Raw genomic sequence first — 15,024 nt, forward strand, 5'->3', positions numbered from 1 at the left:
TACTTTGTTTTGATCCAAAATACCATGTATGAACATTTTATTTCTGCATGGAGAATCTCCTGCCTGGACCAGACAGACAAAGACCCTTAGACTCATCCCACACCCGTCTAGCAACCCACACTGCTCACCATCCCCAACTCCACAGCAGGGCTTTCATGTAAATTTGTATTATTTTTCCTTTGACGTCTCCCACTTACCATTGGCACCAATTCCATCTTTATCAGTGGCTAGATGTGGCATTCACAGCCAAGAGCATTTCTAGAAGGTGCATGGTGAGTGCACATGCATAATAAGAGGCCGTCATAGGGTACGGTGAGCCTCACTGACTCTCGAGACCGAGAATATACAGATTTGTCTGAAACGATGCCAATGATTAAAGCAAACATCAAATCGAATGGCCGCCCTGAACTCATAGGAGAGATGCCCTCATTGTCATATGAATAGCAGCTCTGGAATAAATGCCAAAATAGTCTTTGAGATGTTATCATTCATGTTTCATTAGGCGGGTGTAAATTTTGATAAACTTATTTTCCCATCGAGGACATTGTTTGAATCTTTAAGCCAAAGCAGGAGAAACTGAACTAAATTATCATGTCAGCATCCAAGCTGTAATTTGTATTCAGAGCTACGAGTGGAATCACATGTTCCCTTTTTGCCTGCGATTCCTGCTATGTCAGGTTCTTGAGAAGTCTTTTTTCTCCCCTTCTCAGCCATCGTTGGTTTCTTCGCTTCCTCCTAGCCTCTTTATCTTCCTCCTCCTCTTCCTGCCCTGTCATTTGGGTCCGGGGTCCACACTGCCATCATGCTCTTCCGTTCCCTTACCGTTGCCACCAGCCGTGTTACCAGTTTTCAGATCTCAGAACAGCTGTGTTTACTTTGCCTCCGCTTGGTGACAGCATGTGAAGCTAGAGGAGGCTGCCTGGCTCTAAGACCTGGCGAACAGGGAGGCTCTGGCATAATAGGTTTAAAAGTAACCAAAAAAAAATTTTTTTTTGTCTTTTTTTGCTATTTCTTTGGGCCGCTCCCGCGGCACATGGAGGTTCCCAGGCTAGGGGTCCAATCGGAGCTGTAGCCACCGGCCTACGCCAGAGCCACAGCAATGCGGGATCTGAGCCGCGTCTGCGACCTACACCACAGCTCACGGCAACGCCGGATCGTTAACCCATTGAGCAAGGGCAGGGACCGAACCCACAACCTCATGGTTCCTAGTCAGATTCGTTAACCACTGTGCCACGACGGGAACTCCAAAAAAATTTTTTTTAATTAAAAAAAGGAGTTCCCATCGTGGCACAGTGGAAACGAATGTGACTAGGAACCATGAGATTGCAGGTTCAATCCCTGGCCTCGCTCAGGGGGTTAAGAATCCAGCATGGCTGTGAGCTGTGGTGTAGGTCGCGGATGCGGCTCAGATCCTGTGTTGCTGTGGCTGTGGTGTAGGCTGGCAGCTACAGCTCTGATTAGACACCAAGCCTGGGAACCTCCGTATGCTGCAGGTGCAAGACAAAAAAGACAAAAAAAAAAAACAGTGATTGTCTGGGGGACACTGAGAGACAACACAGGAGGACTAAATCGGAGAAGCGATTGAGCCTCCTGGGTCCTGAGTCTGTTGTCCTGAACCCAGTGCTTGCCAAACCCATGTGCCTTCAGGGAGGAGCTCCAAGGAGTCTTCTTTGCAGAGCTGAACAGGAGCATGTTTTCCAGAACATTCTCCCACATATACAGTAGGCACACAGAGGCAGTAGTTTCCAGGGCCGCCAGCTTGTCATTTTTTTGCCCAGCATGTCACAGAAGCAGGGGGAAAAAATCATGTGTGTCTGCCCACATCTGCTTCAGCAAATGACTAGTCTGCGAGCCAAATAAACACATTCCTATTAGGTGGCATGTTTGGCAACGTTATGCCCATGCATTATTCTTAAAATGCAAATAGTATTTTTTTTACATTTTATAATTTCAATAATATGTGTAATAACCAGATAAAATTTTACCTAATGGACTGTGATATGGAATCTGAGCTAGATTTAAATATTCTCCAGGAGTGGTGGTTCTGCATTTTCTGCTCTTAACATTTTCGTTATCGTATCTATTGATAATTTCTGTGTACGGACACGAAAGCATCAATTTTAATAATTTTCTGTGAAATAAAAACACCAATCCTGGTCAATTCAGAGGCGCGTACATACATATGGTCTTAATTTGCCAGAATCCCGCCAAACACCATCCTTTCCCAATGGAACATGAGCTAGATGACTGAGATATCCCATTTAAAGTTCAGCTTTTTACACTCTGTTGCAGCTTCGCCTGCAGAATGAAGATCTAACTGTGGTCTGTCGTATGAATATTCTTTAAAGTAGCTTGTATTAAGTGATAATGGTACATTTGCAGGTGGGTGTAAGATACTGTATGTTCAGAGCATTAAAGGGCAGCTTACTGGACAGCAGATTTAATGCCACCACCAACCCCCATCCAAACCCTGCTTTGGGAAAGAGGCTTAAGGCAGAAATCTGACTCTTCCCAAGTGGCTGCTGGGGAGATGCTTTGCAGAGCCAGGCCAAGTGCGCCTCCCGCTGCCAGCCAGCAATTCAGCTCCAGGGCAGCAGTGGCCAGTTCTCCCAGACAGGCTGCAGGAGAAACCAGAGAAGGACCCAAGGAGAGAGCCCTAAACGCTGCCCTGGGAGTCTAGGGAGTCTAGATTTAGCAGGGGCTGTGTGCATAAATGACATCTCTTTACCCCAGAAACTGGAAGGGGGGGGGCACTATAGTGGAAAGGAGGGGAAAATGATTTTGTGTTTACGTAGATATAAAGCAAATAGATTTCTAGTCACTAACGCATTTCTGAGACGTGTTGTGTTTTCACAAATAGAAAGAGAAGAGCTCACACAGGTGTCCCACCCGGGGCACCTTATATAGTTCATTTAACTTTCTTAAAAGACCAAAGGGGCAGGAGCTCTTATTATGCCCATTTTAGAGATGAATAAACTGAGGCCAGAGAGGATAATTAACTTGCAGAAAGTTTCCCAGCTGTGGGGGTTTGATCCTGAGCCACGGGGCTGGTTCCCTTTCTAACCACGGTTGCGTTCAGCATGACACACTCTCATTTAATTGTCGTATCAGCACTTAACATACTGCCATGCTTATGTCAACAGTATGTTTAAGACTCAAGCAGAAAGAAAATGGGAAAGAGGCTGAGAAGGAAAGGTGCCATTTATTAGTACGCTTAAGGAGTTTTCTCCATTTGAATTTTATGGATGTCACAACAGCTTTATCATATTAACTAAATGGTGCGAGTTAAGGGGTGTAGTATATTCCTCCTGCATTTTTTTTTGAAATTATATCTTTTTTTTAATGATTCAACACATAGCTTCGAGTCCACAGTCCCTTTTGCATCAAGGGTAAAACTTAGATCCTTAGAGAGCTTAGGTACTGCCTGTCATATCCGGTGACACATGTAAATCGCCACAGGAGTGCCTGGCACAGACCAGCTTTGCATCACCCACATGTTAGGGCTCGCCCTACTTCTGCTCTCCCAGCACCTGGACGAAGGTGAGCATCACAGTGGCACCTCCCCAGGCAGGTGACCTGGAGGATGAGGTTAGCCCATAGCTGAGTTTCCACAGGGCGGGGTCTGGCCCACAGAAGATGGTGAGGGAATGCTGGCTGGCATTCTATGAAGACTGCGGTTCCTTCTGTGTCAGAAGAGCTTCTCAGACATCATAATGCTACTCCTTGCGACGTTTTTCACTGTGGCCCGCAGTTGAAAGCACCACCAGTGTCCATCCGCAGATGAGCAGATAAACTCAGTGTGGGCTGTGCCTACAGTGGAATGCTCTTCAGCCTTATAAAAAGAAGGAAATCCCATCATAAGCTACAACTTGGACGAACCTGGAGAACCACGATGCCAAGGGAAATAAGCAGACACGGCAAGATAAACACGGCAGGATTCCACTTCCACAAGTCCCTGGAATGGTCCAGCTCTCAAAGACAAAAGGGAGCCTGCTGGTGGCCAGGGGACGGGGCGTTGTTTAATGGGTGTGGAGTTTCAGTCGTATGAGATAAAAGTTCTAGAAATCTGTAACACAGCGGTGGAAAGGTGTGAACCCTCCTGCACTGTGCGCTTAAAATCGTTAAGAGGGTAAACGGTTTTTAAACACAATTAAAAATAAAATTTTGGAGGGCACAGCCTTTAAGGCACTAGCCTGCTGTGCCCTCCCCCACCCCCTTTGCCTGGCAAAAGCAATAAAGCTATCTTTCTCTCCTTTTACCCCCCCAAAAAATAAAAAAATAAAATTTAATAAATAAAAATGTTTGTCATAAGAAATGGTGCTTCTCCACGTGGGTGAAGCCCTCACAGGACAGGAACAGATGAAGTTGTCACCAAAACCCACAGCTAGAACTCTGGGTGTCACCGTCACAGGTACAGGCACTGATATTTTTTTTTTTATGGCTGCACCCTTGGCGTATGGAAGTTTCCAGGGCAGGGGTTGAGTCTGACTGCAGCTGCAGCAGTGCCAGATCCTTTAAGCCACTGTGTTGGGCCAAGGATTGAACCCAGGCCTCTGCAGTGACCCAAGCTACTGCAATTGGATTCTTAACCTACTGCACCACAGCGGGAACTCCAGGCAGCAAATGCTTTTATGGGCCGTTTGTATTCTTAGGATTAGCTGTCTACGAAAAACATCTGAATTTATGACAACTCCTTCCTCACAGCTGTGATCTGACACCCAACGCATCCTCCAGAGGGGTTTAATTAGCTGACGTATTTTTCCTTTACCAGAAGAATTCTTAAACATAATTTCAGGGCCACTTTCAAGGACATACATGCACATCCCTGATTGGTCATAGAAGTGTCATTATTTGTTCCTGATATGGAACAAGGATGCCAACCTAGTCTACTTAGTTAACCTGCAAAGAATATTCGTGCAGCTTGTGGTTGTAAGCATCCTTCACAATTTTGAGAAAATACATAAAATAGCAATGCTTTTCTTTTTCTTCCTCTCTCCTCCCAGCAATGCAGCAAAAAAGCCTCCGCCTCCCTCCTGTGGCTTTTGAAGTCATCTAGCATCATTGCCAACCGGCCCTGGCCTCGCATCTCCCTGACGGTCGTCACCACAGCCATTATATTAACCATGGCCGTGGTCAACATGGTGAGTCAGGGCCCCGGGCGGCTCCTGTCCCATGCGGTTTCCAGACTTTGCCCGTAGCTCCTTGAGCAACACCGCTTGCTGCCTGTTAAATTCAGCATCCAACCTCTGCAGCAGCGGCTTCTCGAAGGGAAAGGATGCTGCCTGCAGATGCACCTGCAAGGGAGGGAGGGAGGGAGGCCACCTCCTAGCTGTCCTGGCTCCGAGATACGGAAAGGCCATCCAGTGTCAGCAGGGTCATCGCTCTGGGATAGCAGGACCAGCACAGTAAGGAGAGTGGGAGGCTCTCCTGCTCTGGAGCTGAAAGGGACTGATTTCCAACTTCGGCTCCTGATTTTACTGAAAAATGTCAGTAAACCTCCACAGGCCCCACTTCCCTTCTCAAAAACAGGAGCAGACACTTCTCTGCCACGGTGGATGTGAGGGTAAGTGAACTGATGCTCTTACCACACTTGGGACGGCATCAGGCATTCGGTAGATATTTAACCACTGGTCGCTCTTACTCTGTGCGTATTTTTATTGGCATTGCCTTGAAACCAGACAGGCCATCAGTGCACACGGAGATGCATCGTGCTCATTACTCTGGCATTTTCACCCTCACCCATGAGGCGTTGTGATCCTTTATATGCTGGGCACTTGGCTCGGTGGGAACCACCGTGTCACAAGTACACTCCTTGCCTTCCAGAAGCATGAAATGAGGTTGAGGAGAAGAGGCACATATGTTCAATAGTTTGCACAGATGAGACTATGAGCATTCATTCAGGAAAAAAAAAGTATATATACATATCTATATATCTATATACAGCTGGGTAAACTCTTAGAAAAGCGTCTGCAAGCCATCAATGGAAGGGCAGGGCAAGGACAAAGGGCTCAGGGTCCAAGGGATGGAACTCTAAAGGCTGGGCAGAAGGAGTTTCTCTAGGTGGTGGGTGGAGGATGAGACAGAGGGGAGACATTTAGCTTCTAGGACAGTTTGTACTGAGAAGTAGCAAAAAATAAGGCTGAAGGGGAGTTCCTACTATGGCAGAATGCGTTAAGACTCCAACTACAGGAGTTCCCATCATGGCTCAGCAGTTAACGAACCCAACTAGTACTCATGAGGATGCAGGTTTGATCCCCGGCCTCGTTCAGTGGGTTAAGGATCCTGCATTCCTGTGAGCTGTGGTGTAGGTCGCAGACATGGCTCAGATCCCGCGTTGCTGTGGCTCTGGCGTAGGCCAGCAGCTACAGCTCCAGTTGGACCCCTAGCTTGGGAACCTCCGTATGCCATGGGTGCCGCCCTAAAAAGACAAAAGACCAAAAAAAAAAAAAAAAGACTCCAACTGCAGCAGCTCGGGTCCCTGAAGAGGCTCAGGTTTGATCCCCGGCCTGGCACAGTGGGTTAAGGATCCGGTGTAGGTTCAGATTCAGTCCCTGGCCCAGGAACGTCCATATACCACAGGGGCAGCCAATAAAAAATAATAGTAATAATAAGGCTGAAGAAGTAGAGAAGGACCTTGAGCATTTACTTGGGATCTGTCCTCAGCGGTGTACTAGAAATAGTATAATTTCTCCAAACACACCTGGAGATGCAGGTGAGGCGATGCCAGCTGGAAGCAGATGGGCGGCAGTGCCAGCTGCAGGGCTGGGATGGCCCTTTTCTTCCTCTACTCCTCTCTGCTGAGACCTCCATCTCAAGGACACCTGGAAGAAGGTGGCACAGGAGGTCCAGCTTGCCCTCCCCCTTCTCTCCCATCAGCAGGTGGGAGCCTGGATTCCCAGGTGTCCTCCCACGTGGTTAACTGGAGGACAGGGAGGCTGGCCCCTTCCGCCTCGCATGACCACACAGCCCATCTCCCTCCAGTAGCTCCCTTGAGAAAGGACACGAGGACAGGCCCCAATGTAGGTCCTCCTGGGCACGGGCCACTAAGGGCTGTCACCGTGACGATGCCGTCCTCCTGCCACCTGCTCAGCCTCGGAGCTCAGCTCAGGATAAGGCTGCTCGCAGCTGCTCCTGTACAGCGAGAACTGATGGTGCCTTTGGCGGGGGAGGGCCCGTCAGTCAAGCCCAGGCAGACAGCTGGCTTGCCCCCTGGACCAGCTGGCCCTTGGTCTTGCATCCTGCGTGGAGTTGTCCTGCTGTGTCAAGTTCACAGTGGCAGCTCCTCCATCCTGGCCCTCTTCCTGGCTTCCTCTCCCATCTGCGATGTTCACAGCATCCAAGGCCACTTTTCTGCTCCAGAGATGATGGGACCTTCCTCCAGGGATGGAGGCCTCCTCGTCTGGTCTCAGGCACACCTGGATCATGACATCATTTATTTCCAAAAGGGACTTAACTATGATTGGGAGAGAGCTGGGGAATTGTCCCGGTCTGGATAGGTAATTCCCTCGGAATGACCCTGCTTGAGAGAGACTTCCCGTGGCAGACATGTCCCAGGTTTGCAGCACCTGCTCCCAAGAGCCCCAGACCATGGGCCAAGGGCTGTCTGCCTGGCGACCCCAGGAGACTTTGACTGTGGCCCCAGAGCTGTCTTCAGAACTGGGGCCGCCTTGGTGGGCGTGGGGAATGTGAGATGAAGGACTAAAGACCAGACAAGGGAACTTTCCTGGAAGAGCAGGTGTATTCCCAGCCGTTAGGACCCCTAGCTTTCCTGCACAGGTGATACTGTGGCTCTTGCATGACCATGAATATATCACCCGAGAGGAAGATGGACCGAGAGGCCAAGGGCAGGGCTGAGAGCCTCTGGAAACAGGAGCGTTTCCTAAAATGGGCTCCTCATGCTGGACTTTGTAACATGCATGCGTATGTTATAGCCTCAGTGCCCTGTGTCCAGCTTCCCAGGAGAAAGTGCCAGCCAGCTCCAAGGAGAGCTTGGTAAATCAAGCCGCAAGGGACAGCTGTGACAGACCTGCAGGGCAGCATTGGCCAGAGTTCTGAGTGATTCTGACAGATGCCAAGAAAGCTCTTGGCATCCTTGCTCTGACAAGGAGTGTCGCCCCACAGCCTTGTAACTCAGCCTCCTCCTCCTCAGGAGTGTGTTCACTCACCTGTGCACATGTCCGGAGAGCAGACACGGCTTTTAGCAAAACATCCACACCCCTAAGAGTGGGGTCTTTGTTTCTTTATTCTGTCATGTGTCCTAGGAAAGTACCTTCTCTGTAAGGGGGGGCCATTCGCTAGTTACTCAAGGAGAAAATGGCAGCTTGGGTAGAAGGAAACATTTTGAATGTAATCCCGTTTGACCTCATAAAACCACTATTTCTCACCGAATTTTTAAAAGACAGAATCTAAATGGGAAACAGGTCTGATGTGAGAGCTGATTGTATTGCTCCTAGGATAGTTCCTGGTTGATGGGCAGTTGAATCACTGTCTATAAATATTGGATGAGCTAATAAGCATCTAGGAGTAGATGTCTTTGTTTACAGTAACTGGGATGCCTTTGGAGAGAAGAAGTGCATCTTTCGTGCCAGACATGCATCTTCTAGTGTCATTGTCCTTCCTCAAAAAGAGGGGTGTTGCCAAGTGAAGTAAAGAAATCTATGGGAGACACTTTTAAAGTGTGGTGGATATGCTTTGAGAAAGAATGAAATAAGCTTTGCGCCCTGTACCAAGCTAACTCCTGCAGCATCGGAGACTGTGGGGCAAGAAATACGCTAAGCGAATTTTTTTCTGCCGGTTATTTTTCTTGATACCTGTTGAAATCAGTGGGTCCTTCTCATGTGGATGCTCCTCTTGTATTTATTCCAAAGAAACATCACAAAACAGTGTGAAACCCTGCATTAGGTAGAGAAAGGAAATAACTTTCCCTGGTCATTGCGCTTTCTTGTCGTGTCTTGTTAATTGCAGGAGGGGAAGGGCTTGTCCATCAGGGCGCCATCTTTGATCACATCCAATGACTTACAGAGAAGTCCTCCCCAGCTGCTCAGATCCCTGACCTCTTGAGTTTTGACCGCTTGAGGCAGACACTAGGTCCTGTGTCCCCAGCCACACTGCATGGTGCTGTGACCTCCCTCAGGTCACACACATCACCAGAGGGTGCAGCACTCAGACCGGGGCAGGGGGAAGTGAGCATCAGTGGGGTACCACATAGGGCAGAGGGGCTCCAGGTCCCTCATCGCATTGGGGGAAGGCAGAATCCCCACCTGCTGGGGATGCAGGTACAACCAGTCTTTACCTGGATGCCATTAAAGGTGCCCAGCGGTGCTTCCGTGCCGTTTTTCCTAACCCCACTTCAGACTCTCCATCGTGGAGGGGCTTCTGTTTAAAAGCAGTATAGCTTTTAAACCTTGTCTTGGTCCTTTTTCCTTTCTTTTTTTTTTTTTTTTTTTTGTGGCTGCACCCACGGTGTGCAGAAGTTCCTGAGGCCAGGTATCAAACTCGTGCCACAGCAGTGACCCAAGCCGCTGTAGCAAAAGCACCACAGGGGAACTCCTTGGTACTTCTTTTGATAATACAGTTTCTTTTGAGACTAACTGAGCCCTACTCTCAAGCTGTAGTTTTGCCATTTCTTAGTAGTTCTTAACCCACTGAGGCTCATCCAGGCACCAGACTCACATGCCAATAGGAATAGCAGCTCTGATGTGCGGGTTGGCAGCGGGGGGGCAGCCTTCACGCTTGGCTGATATCACCAGGAAGAAAAATGCATTCTCTGTCATGAAACCTCATCTTTATTATTATTATTATTATTATTATTATTATTATTATTAATTTTGTTTTGTCTTGTTGCCTTTTCTAGAGCCATTCCTGTGGCATATGGAGGTTCCCAGGCTAGGGATTGAATCGGAGCTGTAGCCACCGACCTATGCCAAAGCCACAGCAACATGGGATCCGAGCTGCATCTGTGACCTACACCACTGCTCACAGCAACGCCGGATCCTTAACCCACTGAGCAAGGTCAGGGATCAAACCCGCAACCTCATGGTTCCTAGGCAGATTCATTAACCACTGCACCATGATGGGAACTCTGAAACCTCATCTTTTTAAAGCCACAGCCTCATTCAGATCCTCTTCTGTAGCTTTTGTGATTTCAAAGTGTCTTTTAGGGACAAGGCAATAATGCTTTTCTTTTCCTCCTTTGTGTCCCTTCTTTTCTGTTTTCAATGTTTGTTATTGTGCCTTTCAGGAAAATATGTGTAACATAAAGTTTATCATTTTAGCCACTTTTAAGTGTGTAGTTCAGGGCGTTAAGTACATTTGCAGTGTCATGTACCGTCACTGTTATCTGCTTCCAGAACTTTCTCATCTCAGAAATTCTGTGCTTGTGAACAACTCCCCACTCCCCGTTTCCCTGCCCCCCTCCCCCCCCATAACAGCTTACTCTGCTTTCCGTTAGGATGAACCTGCCGATTCTAGAATATCCCACCCATGAGATCCCATGGTGTTTGTCTTTTTGTATCTGGCTTATTTCACTTCAAATAATGTTTTGAAGATTCTTCGTTTCTCTTTGATGCATAATCCCACCATAGCAGGGGAAGCTCACCGTTTGCCCTGGATTTTTCCAGCCAGTGGCAAATGGCCCTTATTAACTGCTTTTCTATCATCACCTGCCATCACCCTCTTTACCTGAGAGGCAAGAGGAGCATTAGGATGGTCTGAGGGCTGAGGCCAACCCCCGGGCACCCTCTGCCACGGACTGTGTAGATGGACCAGCCCACACGCAGCCTGCACGTGGATTCTTAGTCACGAATGTTTATCCCGAGGCAGAACTTTCATAGTCCTTGCAAGAGCCAGAGTCCACAGGGATGGTGTTCTTTTTAACTCCACTTACACACTAATATAAATGACAACATGGGAGGTCTCGTTGTGGCGCAGTGGTTAGCGAATCTGACTAGGAACCATGAGGTTGCGGGTTCGATCCCTGACCTTGCTCAGTGGGTTAAGGATCGGGCGTGGCCGTGAGCTGTGGTGTAGGTTGCAGAGTCGGCCCGGATCCCGCGTTGCTGTGGCTGTGGCATAGGCCAGCGGCTGCAGCTCTGATTGGACCCCTGGCCTAGGAGCCTCCATGTGCTGCAGGAGCGGCCCTGGAAAAGGCAAAAAGTGTAAATAAATAAATAAATAAATAAATAAAATGACAAGATGTCCTGGTCAGTTTCATTTTCAATGAGTTGCGAGAGTTCTTACAGGACTTTATCTTATTTTATTTTTGTTTTTTAGGGCCACATGAGCAACATATGGAAGTTCCCAGACTAGGGATCGAATTGAAGCTGCAGCTGCCAGCCAATGCCACAGCCACAGCAACGCAGGACCTGAGCCACGTCTGCGATCTACACCACAGCTCACGGCAACACCGGATCTTTAACCCACTGAGCGAGGCCAGGGATTGAACCCAAATCCTCATGGATACTAGTTGGGTTTGTTACTGCTGAGCCAGGGCAGGAACTCCTACCAGGACATTCTGGTGTTTGCCCACGGAACTCAAACACCCCAATAAAAAATGGAGACAAACAATGTTCTCCAGATTTTTTTTTTTTTTCAAATATGGGTGTTTGGAGACCAAATTGCAAAAGATGTGTGTTTTGTTCCATTTTAGTTTCCAGCTGACTGTTTAGAACCATGTTGGAGTAGCTCAAATCCTCTGCCATTTTTTTCCTGACATTTTGACAACGTTGTCATGTGACACCTCGCAGCGTTTTGCAATCTCTTCTGAGACACTTCCCGGAGAATGCTATAAGGAGCCCAGCTTTGTGAGCCACATGGACAAGGATTTAGCCGTAGTTAACTAGCAGTTCATTGGTAGTCTAATTCTAATTAGCTAATTGCTTCTAACTCCAACCAAATGACAGGCGGTGATGACCCAAAACACAGTATGAAATAACATGCTCACGATTTGATATTATTTGAAAAAATAGAATTCTGAGATGTTTTCCATGGCCTGGGAAAACATTTGGAAGTAGAGCTAAAAGTATGCTCTTAATCAGAACATCCTGTCCAAGACGAGGCTAGCATTCGCCCAATTATGACAAAGGCTGTAGAATATTAAAATAGGGGCAGAGAAGAGCTCCTGTAATTATTTCTGAGACCAGAAATTCATGCCGTGCAGAAAACTGTCACACATTAAACTGGAAGAGAGAGGGATAAATGTGGGATGGACAATCCTGGAACTTTGGCTCTAATTAAGACTTTCTTATTTGAAAGTGCCAAAGAGGACCGCAGAGGGAAACTGAATCCAAACGGCAGTGTGATGCCACCTAAACAGAATGAGGAGGTTCTTGATTTCCAGGGTAGTTAAATCCTAGAAAAAAGGTGGCAGAAGAGGGTTAATGAAGCATCCCTGGACCTAGCGACTGAAGCTCTCCACTGTTTTTCAAGTTCAGACCGCCTGAGGACTGAGTAGTCTCCTCGCAGCACAAATTTTCACGGGATCTAGTTCTACTCGTTGTACCGCAAGAATTTATCTTCTTCTTTACGTGCTGATGTAACCAGGGTTTTTCAAAATGGTTTTAAGATCTCCGGTGCACAAGACCAGTAACCTGCCAGACTAGATGTTCTCCTATTTTTGTCATTTCTTTTTTCTTTCTGTCTTTTTTGGCCACTCTCAGGGCACATGGCAGTTCCCAGGCCAGGGATTTAATCCAAGCTGCAGCTTCGACCTAGGCCACAGCTGTGGCAGCACCAGATCCTTAACCCACTGTGCCACAGCAGGAACTCCCTGTGTGTTGTTCCTTGCTTCGTTAGTATTTAAATCATTAGTATGTGGGGTCTGTTCAATCTACACTGGTAACATTTTGGAGCCAGATTTTTGCTCCAAATACTCCATTTTTTTCCTGATAGAGTATTTCCAAGTAATTAGCACATTTATGTGTCAGCCAGGGGTTGCGACGTTTTTGATAAGTTCTCTAGTGGTAAATAACTGAATCTACTCCATTTATTTGATTTTTAAATCCGTGTTTTGCCACATGTTATCAAATGATGGAATGGGTAGAAACACGGTATTAAGTATCCTTCCTGGAATCTGAGCAGAAGTAAATGCCTTCTTATTTACCTGCGCAAATGAAGGAAGCAAACAAAAGCAACCATAGAAACGATACAGGGAAGTGTAACTTTGCAGACCTTGGGTTTGAATGGTTAGCCTTGTGCAGAATACCCAACCTAGGTTCCTGGAGGAGATGAACTACTTTCATAAGAGAACCATCCCCCAGGTGGGTCCCCGGTTTACCCTCACTGGACACCGCTCTGACCTTCAGCCTCGATACAGAAGGTCACTGATCCCTGGGCACCTAAACAGTTTGTGCTGCAGCTTCTCTAGGAAACAGAGAGAGACAGAAAGGGAGAGATTGACTCTATCGTATCTTTCTAACTGGCCAACAGTTTCCTTCCGGTGCTGTGTTGGTAGCAATTATTAAGAGCTAATCATCTTTACTTTCTCGGGATTATTTCCCTTCTTAAAATTAGGACCAGTAGTCCTAGGAGCATCCATTCTCTCCAAATTCAATCCCTCATGACCCTGAGCTGCCAAGCACTCACAAATAACAGAGTCAAATGTTGATGGCAGTTATTGCATTTTGCTCATCAAATCACTTTATCTATATAGATATCGATATATATGTGACTATATATATGGAGATAGATATATATATATATATATGGATAAAGTATACATGTGGAGATACACACACACACACGTTTTAGCCATGCCCACGGCATGTGACAATTCCCAGGCCAGGGATAGAACCTGAGCCGTCGCAGTAACCAGAGCCACAGCAGTGACAACGCCAGGTCCTTAACCTGCTGAGCCTCCAGGGAACTCCCTCCTTTATTTTCGTACAACAAAAAACTCCATCGACTCATTTAACGTTTGCGCCAAGACGGTGAAGATACTGCGGGAACACCTTGTGTAGGTTCTGATCTTAGGGTGCAGAGCTGACCGTCTGGGAATGAATGTGGCAATGTCCGCCTCCAGTGCAGTTCTAACCAAACCCTCTACCCTGTGCTTTGTTGACTTTAAAATTTGTATTTTCTTCTGTTTTCTTTGACGTCAGTCCTGTAGTTCTGGAATCTGCTCTGAAGAGTGTGGCACAATAATTGACTTTTTCCATAGAAACCCTCAAAGAGACGAGGAAGGGATTAGCATTGGACGTTAAGGGGCTGGGACGCGCACACAATCCTGCTTATTGGGCGGAAGAAACACTGGCGTTTGTGAGCCTGGCACCCCCTGCTCACTCCTCAATCTCCTTTGCACTCATTCATTGAAAAAACCCATTTTCTTTGCAGTTTTTCCTGAGTGAGTCAGAGGAAACAATTCCTCCAACTGCCAATACGTCAAACATGAGCCTTTCTGCCTTGAATAACCAGGCAGCGATTCTGCGTGCGCAAAATTTGTTTTTCCTGCCGGTAAGAACATTTCCCTCCTTGGTCTTGCTTTTGTTGTTCTCCTTGCTGCTATTACCTGTTGAATGGCGTGACCTCCACTTCCTCATCCGGGGAGACGTGACTGTTCTTCTCCAGTTTCAATACCTGAGTATGTCCCGGCCAGGTAAAAACGCCAGCCAGCAGGCACCAGTGAAACGGTATGTGCACCCTTTCAGTGGCCTTTTGAGGCTCTCCTGGATGCCTTGTACCTATATTCTCTTAATGCGACATTCAGATGTATCGTGTCTGTAACAGAAGACAGAGTTATTTAAAAATGCCCAACAGAATCAATCAGAAAGAATCTCTGCCATGGAGGCATTTCATACTCTAGCAGGCATTTTTTCTATCACTGCATCCGCAAAATTACCCCGTGAGTTAGATACTGGAATTCCTATTTTCCAGAGAAGGAAACTGAGGCCAAAAGATACTTAAGTAAATTGCCGAAGATAACGGTGGCTCTTCCCTTGCTGTCCAAATGCAAGTTGATTTCATCGATTTGCTATCGGATAAGTGTCAATAACAATGGGAACCCATCTTAACGTAGTTACCTTCACAGTA

At 47.2% G+C, this 15,024-nt stretch overlaps 1 protein-coding gene across 2 annotated transcripts in view; it reads left to right on the forward strand.

The window, feature by feature from the left end:
- The window catches only part of ADCY2 (adenylate cyclase 2), a 420,540-nt gene that overhangs the window by 346,721 nt on the left and 58,795 nt on the right, over nucleotides 1-15,024 (forward strand). For both annotated transcript variants that reach the window (XM_047768054.1, XM_047768133.1), the window contains exons 16-17: nucleotides 5,004-5,141; nucleotides 14,329-14,448. In XM_047768054.1, the coding sequence (XP_047624010.1) occupies nucleotides 5,004-5,141; nucleotides 14,329-14,448 (258 nt within the window). The remainder of the gene's footprint in view (nucleotides 1-5,003; nucleotides 5,142-14,328; nucleotides 14,449-15,024) is intronic.

This window comes from Phacochoerus africanus, chromosome 1 (genome assembly GCF_016906955.1).
Source record: "Phacochoerus africanus isolate WHEZ1 chromosome 1, ROS_Pafr_v1, whole genome shotgun sequence".
Lineage (NCBI taxonomy): Eukaryota > Metazoa > Chordata > Mammalia > Artiodactyla > Suidae > Phacochoerus > Phacochoerus africanus.